The sequence below is a fragment of the Bos javanicus genome, chromosome 25, assembly GCF_032452875.1.
Source record: "Bos javanicus breed banteng chromosome 25, ARS-OSU_banteng_1.0, whole genome shotgun sequence".
NCBI lineage: Eukaryota > Metazoa > Chordata > Mammalia > Artiodactyla > Bovidae > Bos > Bos javanicus.
Window position 1 is genome coordinate 13,060,973 of NC_083892.1, and position 14,428 is coordinate 13,075,400.

General features: G+C 36.1%; 1 protein-coding gene across 16 annotated transcripts in view; it reads left to right on the top strand.

The window, feature by feature from the left end:
- Positions 1-14,428, top strand: part of MRTFB (myocardin related transcription factor B) — a 223,829-nt gene that overhangs the window by 84,616 nt on the left and 124,785 nt on the right. For all 16 annotated transcript variants that reach the window (XM_061401165.1, XM_061401170.1, XM_061401154.1 and 13 more), the window contains one exon: positions 6,980-7,196. In XM_061401165.1, the coding sequence (XP_061257149.1) occupies positions 7,043-7,196 (154 nt within the window). In that variant the 5' untranslated portion in view covers positions 6,980-7,042. The remainder of the gene's footprint in view (positions 1-6,979; positions 7,197-14,428) is intronic.

Here is a 14,428-nt window from a genome sequence, read left to right on the forward strand (position 1 = left end):
CAAACTTGTATAGTCTGAAAATATAAATGCATTCAACTGATCAAAACAGGAATTAAATTAGAAAAAATAAGGGAACAAAATACTTTTCATGGTAAGAGTTAATGAAAACAATATGTAGTGAAGTAATATTTGTATTGAAAAATGTGCTTTTAGAACTCTGATTTTCTGGTTTCATCCTAATTGCTAAAAGTGACCATGGACAGATGGGATAAAATGTTCTTTTTTGTGATTCTTTTTTTCCTCGGTTATAAAACTGGAAGGTGAGTGTTACTTACACAAAAATGTAAACAGACTTGATCCTAAATTCTTGAGAACATTAAGGAATTTAACGTTTAATGTTAAGGAATTTAACAGTATAGAAACAGCAGCATAATATTTAGAAAGCATCTTCACATATACAGTTGACAGCAGCTGTATATATATTTTCTTATATTTGTAGATAAATCTTGAGCTCTTAACATTGTATGTTTAGCAAATTGCCACCAGGAGCTTTGAAGGAAAAATTGATAGCATAAAATAACCCAGGGTTGCTACCACTAACTTAACCAGTACAGTGACTCAAAATTGTGTTTCTCAGAAGTCATTTGATACGAAAATTTCAATTTGTTTGATCATAAGACCTCATAGTAAATACTCTTCTAATGCAGAGATTACTTTTTGGTCAACTTTGTCTTTGAACTTCTTGGTCTAAGTTTTATCTTATTTGAGTTTAGAAATTTATGTTTGCTATCTATTAGCCAGTGTTTCCCTAACGTTTGTAATTTGGGGGCTTTAAAGGGCAGGGACAGCAGTTTGCTGTCACTAAAACATTTTTCTGTTGTTGAGTGTATTTGGATATTCTACCTGTCTGCATTTGGCTGATTATATGTTAAACTTCTGAAGTTTGATATTCTTTGAACCCTTTATTATTTTGCATTTCTTTTATATAGCAGTGATTATATACTACTTAAAATCTTTCATTTGAATTAGTCATTATGAGCAATAAGGTACAGTGAAGAGATACTTGACTTTGGACTTTGCTTGATTCAAAACATATTTGATTGGGGAACTACCTTAGCCCAGCATCTTTAAACTATATTAATAAGATCATTATTGGTGTTATTTTGACTCCATTGAGAAAAAAAGATTTGAGTGAATCAATAGATGAACAAATGAGAGTAATGCCTCTTGTTTTTTTCCTGTATTATATTCTGTCTCTGGTGTAGTATCTGACAATAAAGAGGTTTGGCTTTTGAGAGCAGAAGCCATATCCCAGCTTGATCTTGCTAGTGTTTTGTGTGCTTTGACCTGGTATTGGATAAATGTTGAATTAGTTTCATTTTGGAATAAAGTTATGTATTAGGATATGTCAGATAGAAACTCCATGCTCATTCATTCTGTCAGTTCTAGACAAATTAATATTTTATCACAGTTTGTCTTATTAAAGTGGAATGATTGCTTTACTTTCATAACTATTAATAGATTATGACCCAATGAAAGAATTCATTCTAAGGCCGTTTCTTTCATATCTCAATTAGATACTATTGGACAGAGAATGTTTCTTTATGTATGATATTGGATTTCAATTTCAAAAGAAAATTATCAAGCATTTAAGTAGATACTAGATGACATCCTGCAAATTTGGTAGTAGAATTTCAGAATAGAAAGAATATGTACTCCATCAAAAATGTTCATGAATATTAAGTTAAAAATTTTGAACACTTTCTTTTGCTACATTTTGTTAAGATTTTCTTAACTTATAATTTTCTTAATTTGGAGGAATGTGTGGGAGTTTAAGGTGAGCATAATGTCAAGATATAATAAGTTTGAAAAAAAAAGTTTAATATGAGGAACAGATAATAGTGCATGAAAATATTTTAAAACTTTATGTTTAAAGAATTTTCCAAATCATTAGTGCTGATGTTCAGAGTTTGTACATCTTGCCATTAAAAGGGCATTATTGTACTTGTGTCTTAGAATTAATTTGCTATTAACAGATCTTATTATATGAATAAATAATTTGGAATGAAAATTCATAATTTGGAAAAAATCTGAGTCATTTTATTATTCCATAGCAAAATAAGTCATTTTATATGCAAATTCACCTACCTAACACATCCTTTTTTAAAAACTTTCTTTATATATTTTTTAATTTATTTATTTTAATTGGAGGCTAATTACTTTACAATATTGTAGTGGATTTTGCCATACATTTGCATGAATCATCCATGGGTGTAGATGTGTTTTCCTGAATCCCCTAACACGTCCTTTTGAGATTGGCTTTAATTGATGTAAATGTAGTTATTCCAGCCTTTCTGGGCATTTTGTTGTATGACCTGTCTTTTTCTATCTATATACTTCCACCCTATTTATGCTTTCATATTTAAAAGTGACATTTCTACATTTTTAGACTTTGAAAAATCCATTCTGTCAATCTGCCTCTTAATCATTGTATTTATTAGTTCATTTACATTTAATATCATTATTGATAAAGTTGAATTTAGGTCTCCTGTTTTACTGTTTGCTTTTGTTTGTCCCATCTCTTTCTTGTTTTTCTGTTCTTTCTTAAATTAAGTGAGTATTATATAGAATTCCTTTTTAAATATTCCTATTGGCTAAAACTGGGTTTTTTATTTTTAAATGTTTTTCCAGAAATTATAATATACAACCTTAACTTCTCAGTCTGTTTCAAATTAAAATCATACAACTTCCTTATAATGTATATAGAAATATAAAAATGTTGTAATGTGATTATCCCTCCCCCATCTTTTATACTATAATTGTCATATATGTTACATCTACATACATTATAAACCCAATAACACAGTGTTATAATTTTTACTTAGAAAGCTAATATTAAGGAAATCAAGAGGAAAAAACTAGTATATTTATCTACACGTTTACCACCTCTGATGCTTTTCATTCCTAAGATCCAAGTTTCTATGTGGTGTTACTTCCCTTCAGCCTGAAGAAATTCTTTTAGCATTTCTTGTAGTGTGTATCTCCTGGTGACGATTTTGCCTTCATTATTAAAGGGTATTTTTGTTGGGTATGGAATTCTGGGTGGACAGTTGTGGAGACTCTGGATTCTCTAGAATAAGGTTCCCTCTTAGAGCATTATTTTATTTTAGCAGGCCGTTAACTTTGCTAAACTCACTTTTGCAAACTCTTATCTTTCCAGTGGTGAGCAGCAGGTAAAATCTCAGCTCTTTCCTTTTTGCTTTAATAAAAGGAGTTAGGAGTTTGTCCTGCATGTGCATAATTTACGCGTCAGCCAGAGAAGTGGGCAGTTAATACACAGAATTTAGAACCTCCTCCTCTATGGGTCTCTCCTTTTTGGAAACTCTTTTAATATACAGTGTGTCAAGAGGTGGATCTGCATGTCCACGGTCAATTGGCTTGCAACAAAGGTGCAGAGACAGTTCAATGGAGAAAAGATAACCTTTTCAACAAATGGCGCTGGAACAAAAAGATACCTATGCCAGAAACAAAAAGTTATAATTCATATATTGTAGCAGATATAAAAGTTAACTCAAAGTGGATCATGGACTTAAATGTAAACTATTAAACTATAAAACATCTAGAAGAAAACATAGGAGATCATCTTTGTGATCTTGGGTTAATCAAAGATTTTTATGTGATACATAAAAGAAAAAATTGATAAATTTGGCTTCATAAAGTTAAAAAACATCTGTTCTCTACCAAGCACTGTTAAGAACACACAAAGATAAGCCATAGACCAGGGGAGAGTACAGGCATACCTCAACCACACTGCAGGTTTAGTTCCAGACCACTGCGGTAAAGCAAATACCGCGAACAGCAAGTCATACAAATTTGGGTTTCCCAGTGTATATAAAAGTTTACACCATACCGTAGTCCACTACATGTGCAAGAGCATTATGAGTGAAAAGACAATTGATATATCTTCATTAAAAATGTTGTTGTTGTTGTTCAGTCTCTAAGTCACGTCTGACTCTGCCACCCCACGGACTTCAGTACACCAGCCTTCCTTGTCTTTTACTGTTTCCTGGAGTTTGCTCAGACTCATGTCCATTGAGTCAGTGATGCCATCCAACATCTCATCCTCTGTCGTCCCCTTCTCTTCCTGCCCTCAATCTTTCCCAGCATCAGGGTCTTTTCCAGTGAGTCAGCTCTTCACATCAGGTGGCCAAAGTATTGGAGCTTCATCATCAGTCCTTCCAATGAATATTCAGGATTGATTTCCTTTAGGATTGACTGGTTTGATCTCCTTGCTGTCTAATGGACTCTCAAGAGTCTTCTCCAACACCACAGTTCGAAAGGATCAATTCTTCAGTGTTCAGCATTCTTTATAATCCAGCTGTCACATCTGTATATGACTTCTGGAAAAACCATAACTTTGACTATACGGATCTTTGCCAGCAAAGCAATATCTCTGCTTTTTAATACAAGGTCTAGGTTTTGTCATAGCTTTCCTTTCAAGGACACCTTCATAGATCACAGCCTTGTTGTGGCGAAGGGGCTTGCATAACTCAATGAAACTCTGAGCCATGCCATTCAGGGCCACCCAAGATGGATGAGTCACAATGAAGAGTTCTGGCAAAGCGTGGTCCACTGTAGGAGGAAGTGGCAACCCACTCCAGTGTTCTTGCTTGGAGAACCCCATGAACAGTATGAAAAGACAAAAAGATAATATCAGAAGATGGTCTTCACACGTTGGAAGGTGTCCAGTATACTGCTGGGGAAGAACAGATGGCAATTGCTAGTAGCATATTTTAGTGATAAGTATTTTCCACAGGACTGGAAAAGGTCAGTTTTCATTCCAATCCAAAAGAAGAGCAATGCCAAAGACTGTTGAAACTGCCGTAGAGTTGTGCTCATTTCACTTGCTAGCAAGGTAATGCTTAAAATCCTTCAAGCTAGGCTCCAGCAGTATGTGAACCAAAAACTTCCAGATGTACAAACTGAAGTTAGAAAAGGCAGAGGAATCAGAGATCAAATTGCCAACATTCGTTGGATTTTCCTGTAGAAAAAGCAAAGGAATTCTAAAAAAAGACCTGCTCCTGAGAAACCTGTATGCAGGTCAAGAGGGAACAGTTAGAACCCTACATGGAGCAACAGACTGGTTCGAAATTGGAAAAGGAGTATGTCAAGGCTGAATATTGTCATCCTGCTTATTGAACTTCAGTACAGAGTACATCAATGCAAAATACCAGGCTGGGTGAATCACAAGCGGCAATCAAGACTGCTGGGAGAAATATCAATAACCTCAGATATACAGATGACACCACTCTAATGGCAGAAAGTGAAGAGCCTCTTGATGAAGGTGAAAGAGGAGAGTGAAAAACTGACTTAAAATTCAGCATTCAAAAAACTAAGATCATGGCATCTAGTCCCATCACTTCATGGCAAATAGACGGTGAAAAGTGGAAACAGTGACAGATTTTATTTTCTTGGGTTCCAGCATCACTGAGGATGGTGACTGCAGCCATGAAACTCTTACTCCTTGAAAGGAAAGCTATGATAAACCATACAGAGAGAGAGAGAAAGAGACCGAGTAATGGCCATTGCTAAAGCCATCAGAATGTATAACATTTATCAGTGAAGGTGGCCATCTTATGTGGCACCCCAGAATAGTTTCAACAGTAATATTGAAGATCACTGACCACAGATCACCATAACAAATTTAATGATAAAAAAGTTTGAAATGTTTCAAGAATTACCCAGCACCACAAAGTGAGCAAATGTTGGAAAAATGGCGCCAGTAGACTTGCCTGATGCAGGGTTGTCATAAACTTTCAAGATTTGTTTTTTTGTTTTTAAATGTAGTATCTGCAAAGTGGAATAAAGTAAAGCACAATAAAACAAAGTATGCCTATGTTTACAAGTCACATGTCTGATAAAGAACTTTTGTCCAGAATATGTAAAGAGTTCTTGAAACAATAATAAGAAAATAAAACCACCTATTTAAAATTAACTGAAGATTTGTTCAGATACTTACCTCAAGAAGATATACAGATGCCAAATAAGCACATTGAAATATGCTCAACATCATTAGGGAAATGCAAATTAAAACAAGATACCACTACACACCAATTAAAAAACTAAAGTTTTTAAAACTGGCCATAATCAAGTGTTGGCAAGGATGTAGACCAACTAGAATTCTCCTCACTGCTGGTAGGAATGCACAGTGGCACAGCTATTTTGAAAAACAGTTTCTTTAAAATTTATACATGCAGCTGTCATACAATCTAGCCGTTTCACTGCTATTTATCCAAGAGAAGTGAAAGCATCTATACATATAAGAACATTGATAGCATCTTAATTTGTAAGAGTCAAAAACTGGAATTAACTCAGATGTCCATCAGTAGGAGAGTGGATGAACACACTGATACAGGATGCTGCTAAGCAGCAGCCTGTCAGATGCTTTGCCATCACTTGATACGGACCATCATCCTTTTAGCTTTCAGCTTTCTATACAGTTTTCTTTTTGCCTGCTGCCCAGCCCCTAAGCCAGTGTCACATATTTAGGGTTTTAATTGTGGCTTCAGTACTTCTGTTACCCAGTTTCTGTATTAGTCAGAATGAGCCAGGTTATGCTGTGATAGTAAATAATCCCAAATCTCACTGACTTAGTTTGTCTCTTTGATGTGAACTGTATGTCTATTGTGGGTTGGCTGAGAGTTGTGTTCTCTGTTCTCACTCTGAGACGTAGGCTGATGGAGGAGTCTTTTATCCGAAATATTGCTGGTTGCTGGGAATGTGGACTTAAGTATTAAGTCCGTTGATAAAAGTATACAAAATACCTTTCAGTATTTATTTACCTAGGTAAACATGTTTTTAAATGGGAGGTATATTATTCCTGTATGTTGGACAAGGAACCTGAATCCAAAAAGGGTAAATGAATGGCAATTGCCACACAACAGTGAAACGACGAGAACTCAGGGTTCCCATTTTAATACTTCTGTGCAAATCAGAAAAAGAAATGTACCATCTATTCACACGTTCTTTATTTTGTCAGTCTCTCCAGCAGACCACGTTTAAGAGGCGTCTCATACCCGCTGCTGCCGGTGGCCGGGACACAATGGATCACACAGGGGCACTGGACACCGAGGATGAGCTGGGACCTTTAGCCCATCTCGCTCCAAGTCCTCAAAGTGAAGCCGTTGCCCACGAATTCCAGGAACTCTCCTTGCAGTCCAGTCAGCACCTGCCTCCTCTTAACGAAAGGAAGAATGGTGAGTTCAGCGTGTGCTTCGGAGCTTGCCTTTTTGTGAGCCAGTGTATCCCTCTGGTAGTAATTTGTTGGTCAGTTCCACTGGGCAGCCTGTTCCTGAGGAGAGAAGCTCAGAGGGGTGCCGGCTGGTTTTGAGTAGCAGCCAGGGTTTCACGTGCCATTCAATTCTTTAATCATTTCCCCAGCATCTCTGGTAGTAACATTATCTTTGGAAATAAGCTTTAGGTTCAACCACTTTAGCACAAGCAGAAGGTCTCAGGCTAGCATAGCATTGGAAAGCAGCTTTCTGTGCTGACTCCAGGGAGAATAGACCAGACTGGACTAGATTGTCCTGCCATGTTCCCTGTCTCCAGTGTGCTGCACCTTAACTGTAGAATTGCCAGCATTTGTGCTCTCAGTGATCACTAAGAAAACAAGAATTTCTTGAGTATTTTTTATATTAATGAGGATAGGATATGGCCATATTCTCAGTCTTCAGCTGGCTCATACTTGTATACAAAATGAATAATTTCTGTTCTTTGTTACCTGTTCAGAAAATTCTCTTGATTAATCAGAGACTTTCTGGAGTCTCCAGAAGGCACAATACTGTCAGTTTTTAACAAAAATGAATAGAGATAGATGAGATACATCTATTTTATAATACTTAAAACATAAAAACTAACAAAGTGTTAAAATTTACAAACTCACTAAGCATATATATCAAAGGGCAGAATTAAGAATTTCAACTGGATTTGCCACACTTCCATAGTTCTCATGAATCTTCCATTCTCAAATGTGTATTTTAATTAAAAGCCAGAAGAAATAAAACTTGCCCTGTGGAGCACTTCCTTATGTATCTTGTTATATCTTTCTGGGTTCTAAGTGTTTCCTGATCCTTTTCAAATAATTGCCTTATCTTATTCAGGAAAATGGGTTTAAGACACTGCTATTCTCAGCTCTTCAGTACCTGGTTTTGGGTGGGGTGTCCTTATTCTCCCTTCTAACAAGATATCTGATGGGTATTGGGCACAACCCTTGTCTGTGCACTTGGTATAAAGCAGCGTCTTGCTCAGGCCTGTCAAAGCCATCTGGAGGCTATGGTTAGGTGGTAATGGCTTTAGAACCTTCAATCATTTGGGAGCCTAGCTTTGTCTTAGACAGTAGGGTAGAATATAACCACATTTACTGAAACATGATAAATTGACCACATTTACACAGTATACTTAGACCAGTATCATATTCAAATTATTTCCCTCAAAAAAAAAACAAAATGAATTGAACTTGTATAAAATTTCAATAATATACAGTTGCTCAAGAAAATAGTCATATGTAGCAGAGGAGGGAGGTGTAAGGGGAAAGTTTTTGCTTTGTGGGAATTTTACTTAATACAGCTTGCTGCATTCCCTTGCAAGAGTGTTCTCTTGAATATTTATGCCTGAACATAAGGTAAGCCCCAGATATGAGCTGGTTTTCCCCTTATAAAGTTTTAGAGTGAGGGAGATGAAATGGTAAAAATTTGAATTTGTTAATTTAGTTACATGTATATAATTAACACCACATATTATGAAGCAGTGCAATAATATAGAGGATTTGTTTTGTCCACACTCATATTTCATAAAATCATCTTGCCTAAACTCTGTGTGTCTGTGTGGTGTTTTTATCATCAGTAGGAACCCCCCTGCATCATTCGTGCAGCACTGAAATCCAGGGTGTATCTTCATTTGTGTCTCTCTTGTTTGAGTTACACCGGTTTTTAGATACATGCACGATCTGACACTGAAGGTTTTATGTCTAAACCGCAAGTACCATTCCCAGAACAGTGGGGCTGTTTTTCATGTGTCCTACAGTGTTGTGTTTGTAATCACTCATGTTTGATTTGCAATTGGTCATAACATTTTATGAGGCTGTAATTTCTGTTATAGAATTTAATCATCTTTTTTTTTTTTTTTCTGAGTGGGTAATACATGTAACTGGTTTAAAATGTAGGGGATACCAGTGACTACACAGTGAAAAGTCAGTTACCCTCCCAGTCTTGCCCGTCAGCTACGCAGTTACTTCTCCAGAATTAATTGCTCTTACTTGTGTCCTTTCTGAGAGAATGGTGTTTGACTACCTTTTTAAAAGCAGTGTCTGAAAATCTTTCTTTGTAACAACAGCCAACACTTCATTTTAAGGTTATCTGGAAATAATGTGTTGGTTCTTTTCTTCCTTTTTTTTCCTGATTCTATTAAAACATTTCTATAAACAGACTAAAACCAGCTTCTAGGGAAGTTGATTTTTAAGCTAACGTGTTTTCGTCAAGTACTTTTTTGTTCAAGATTAAGTAAATGAAAGAGCATCTCATTATACACTGTGTAAGGACTCAAATATAGACAGTCTCCTTCAGAAAGTTAAAAATCTTACCTTATATTCAGGCATATTATACTCTAATTTCAAGCTTAGGAAATGTTAGCCTAATTTGCATATACCTTCCAAGACATAAATGAATTGTTGTACAGCTGTCAAAAATACAGGTTTTTGGATATGGGAATGTGAAGAGAGTAGAACAACATCAAACAATCTATAGGTAGAAAAACTGTAACATTCTTACCTTGGTGATTTTTTAATGTTTATTCTTCATCTTTTTAGGTCTTCTTAATGCTGTCTTTAAATCATACCGTGTACAAAATGTAGACGTTAGCCTCAAAATTAATTAATAGAAAGTACTATATTGGGCTTCCCAGGTGGCGCTAGTGGTAAAGAACCCGCCTGCCAATGCAGGAGACATAAGAGATGCGGCTTCGATCCCTGGGTTGGGAAGATCCCCTGGAGGAGAGCATGGCAACCCACTCCAGTATTTTTGCCTAGAGAATCCCATGGACAGAGGAGCCTGGCAGGCTACAGTCCATAGGGTTGCAAAGAGTCGGAAACGACTCAAGCGACTTTAGCATACATAGCACAGTACGTTTAGATATTTTGAAATAATCAAATATAGATTTTTTGTGTGTGTGATTATGTTTTATTGTTGTTTGCTAAGCTTTTGAATTTTGCTTGTTAGAATTACTTTCTTTTGGAGAGGAAATGAAGATATTTCAATTTGGGGTTGGTGGTATGTAGACAGATTGTATCACTAAATAGTTTGTAAATAAACTTTATAAGGAAAATGAAGTTGATACTTAAGTACAGTAATGAGTCTAGGGTCTTCCCTTATTTTTGATTAAAACTTACATTGGCAGTGGTGGTGGAGTGACAGAATATTCCCACTGCTGGGGTAAATATGAAAGATGTTTAGTAAAGGTAAGCTAGGGCTTTCCTTTACCCTTGAATGTGGGCAAAATATTTCTCAAGGTAATGGCATTTCAGCAGTAAGTGTACCATTTAGGCAATTAACTCTTCCCAACAGGACAGTCTTCCATAAAGGAAGGTAGATATACTTTTACTAAATAACGTACCTTTCTAAAAGAATGCATGTTGTTCAGTTGCTAAGTCATGTCCATCTTCTTGCGACCCCATGGACTGCAGCATGCCAGACTCCCCTGTCTTTGACTGTCTCTCAGAGTCTGCATACACAGGAAAACTGAGCTTTGTTTTGACATAATATATACATAATAGATCCATTTTCACGTTTCCGTGTCAACATTCCTTTAGATGGTTAACACTGAGAAAAAGAGGGATTTCAGTCAAAGGGAAAGTTAGTTCTTTTATTGTTTATAAAAGAAAGCCTTAGGTGCTCTAAGGTGAATTTCACTTATAAAAGCAGGGAAGGGCAGAATAGATGGAAACAACATGCCTGAAAGAGCTACAGCTCTTTGTCTGTGCCCACGCTTAGATGAGACCATGAGGAAGAAGCTTTTCATTCATGAGGTCATTTAAGACTGATAAGTGTGCTGGTTGGTGAACTTAAGCTTTTAGCTCACTACCAGCATTATCACAGAGTAAACCAGTAAGTTGACATAGATTCCCCCCTCATAAAGAGTTCCTGATTTTGGTACTTCTTTGCACGTCTCTGAAGATCTCATCATGTTAACATGACTGTAGACATCCCACAGGCCAGCTGTCCATGTCACGTACTGGGAAAATGGGTATCTGCCACCTTTCCCTTTCCGTATTAGCGGGCTTTTTGAAACTGTATATACTACTGAGTAGTCACTGTGTTTTAGGCCTTCATAGAGAAGAGTGACTTATTTGTTATTCTTTCTTTAAACTTTGGTATCATTGGTTACTGCACTTATTAGGTCTTTGAGCTTGTGGGCCCATCTTGAAAACTTTTTAAAGATTTTCCGTCTGTTAAATAGGTCACACTGAACAGTTTTAGACTTCACTTGTTCTGTTCCAGGTGACCACTTATTAGAGAGAAAATAATTTATTCCAAAGTTTCTTACATGCAGGGAATTCAAGGTGGCTCTTTACATTGGATCCAATAGAGGTGTATAATACAGAGGCAAACAGTCTGAACTTGGCATGGAGCCCAGCAAAGGAAATTGTGCGCCTTGTACCATAGAAAGTAAGCTGTGTATGTTCACAGCTGATCTTTTCTATGGGTTTTACTTTGAAAACAATTCCCCACACCTCATTAACCTTTAGACTTTACTGTCAGTCTAGGTGTTTGGAAGAGCACAAAGGTGCTCAGGATTTGTCTTGTGTAAAACCCTGTTTTGTAGAATATGCACCAGCTGATATGGACTAGTAAAGGTTGGTGAAAGAGAAGATAGTTCTATTTTTCTCTGGAGCAAACAGCGAGACATGAAATTCTCATAGTGTCACAACTGGGAATGAAATAATTGGATGCTGAATAGCCAAGATGTGAAACTGTGGGATTCTTGCTTTCCCTTTCTATAACTAGAGGTAATAGAAATGAATAATTTTATGTAAAATTGTTTTGTCATTGACTTTATAATTAACATATTTAGGTTCTTCAATATTTGAAATAATTCTCAAGGATATTGATAAACATTCTGATACATTTAGATAGTAGATTTCTTTTCTGACTCTCAAGAGTTACTGAGGAGTACTTGGACTAAGAGAAATATGTACTCTGTAACTGTAATTTTCCTTAGTTTTTATTATATTTTTAAAATTAGTCTTTAGGAATTAAACTAAACACAATTAAAAGTTTTAAAATTAGCTACAAACTTCTGGGCAGCTGCAAATGAAATTCTTGATTAATTGTGGCAGCTCTCATTCTTTTTGTTTGTGACAATTTCTTGGAGCCTTCAAAATGAAAAGGAAGCCATGTAAGTAGCTTAAGGGTGAGGTTGTCTCTTCCACAATGGTCTTTATGGTCTCCTATTAAATAGCATGTTTTGTTTTACAGTATAAATAAGCACCTGTAACCCTGTCCACCTTCCTTTTTCTACTGTGGACTTCTTATTTGGATAGTTTTGCTGTTACTGAGAGTTTGGTTTGCTTCAGTGCATTGCTGGACACACCCAGACAAAGCATATGTGGAGGGAGGGTGGAGGCTGGACGTGAACTCACGGCCTCCCTTTGTAGCCGGCAGTGTCAGAACACTAACTTAGGAGTGCTTTAGTTATCATTATCACCGAGGGGATGCGTGAGGCTTACTACAGTTTCAGAAACACATCAACAAAACCACAGGCCCCAGTTACAGTGCTCTTGAAGCCTCATTTTGAGTTATTGTTCCAGTCTTAAAAATTGTGTCCTCTTGCAGAAATTCCTTTGAAATGTCAACAGTTAACATTTATTATAAGTAAGCTTTGGAACATAATAGTAATTAGCAGTTTAATCCAGTATGAGACTTCATTATCTTAAACCACATTTATGTAAGATTTTTATAAGACTTTTCTAGAGTCATATAAGTACATTTTTTATTATATAGGTTTGGTAATTTTTGTAAAACTAGAGTCCACCATATGATGTATATTAGTCACTGGAGCAGTGAATAAACTGAAATCAATTTATTAAGAAACAGTCTCTCTCCTGTCCCTCAGAATGCAATTTTTAAAAAGAACATATGTAATATGAATGATTAGTTAATAAATGTTACTCAGTTATAATTCCCTATCTACTTAGGCCTTTCAAGGCTACTTGGAATTGAATAGTTTATAATCAGACCTTTTGCTGGGCTGAGAGACTTTGTTGAAATTAAGTCAGGGCTCTTCTCACTTAGGTCTGACCCTAATCCAACCATAGGACCTCCTCTAGCTACAAAGGTAGAGAAGGGGTAGATAAGGGATGCCTGCTCTCTACCATAACCCAATAAATATACAGAGTATACTAGAAAAAAGTGACCTATGATTTTTTTCTTTGTTATTATATTTTATTTTAAGGCATCAGTAATGAAGTATTATTGTGAAAGAAAGCAAAAGGACAAATATGTTGGAGTAGCAAATGAGCTGTAATTTTCTCTTTGATTTATAGTTAATAATCACCCAGACTAATTAGCAAATATCCTATCCAGTGTTTATCTAACTCCTTTAAATTAATCCATACTGCTGGCTACCCTCACCTGCTGCCCTCACTATTATTAACAGGAAGTATAGTCTTTTGGGAGTCAGGACTCCAGTCTCCTCTGCTGACTCAGTCTGTGAGCATGGGTAAGTCTCGAGCTCTCTATGTTGCGGTTATGCCCATTGTAATTGTAATATTCATATGGTAGCTTTCAGCCCATGTGTCTTTCTCTGGCTGCCCTTCCTCGTTACATCATGTGTTCTTATATCTCATCTATCACTTTCGCCTTGTGCTGTTCATTGGGCAGCAGAAACAGAAAGAATGGAAGATAACTTCCATCTCAGTTAACCAATGAAATTTTCCATAGATATGAATTAGTGATGTCACTGTTTTTAATATGTTCCTCATAGATGTATTATTAAACATACATGCCAGCTCATTCAGTTAGTCAGACTCCCCTCCCCCCATGTTTAAAGGGAAAGAGAAATTGGCTCAATTTGTGTTATCCTAAAAAGATTACATCTAATGTGGAATATGCAGTGTCATTCTATTCATGGTTTTCAAGGGTTGGCAGGTATGTGTTAACATTTTTATAACAGGATCAGACTCAATTAAAAGACAATATTTTAACTTTATATTAAGCCCGAATCATTCATGTCCTTTTCTGGTTGCTTATGTTGTTGTTTTTATTAAGAAAATGCTAATCGTTGGGTATCTATTTGATTAACTTAAATTTTTGATCTATGACCTCTGTGTTTAGTAAAGTCTGATCATAGCCTTTTGCCTTTGGTTCTTATAAGTTAAGTTTAAAAACTGACAAATGTTAGAATTTGTCAGTACTCTGCAGAATTGAGATTTATAGCT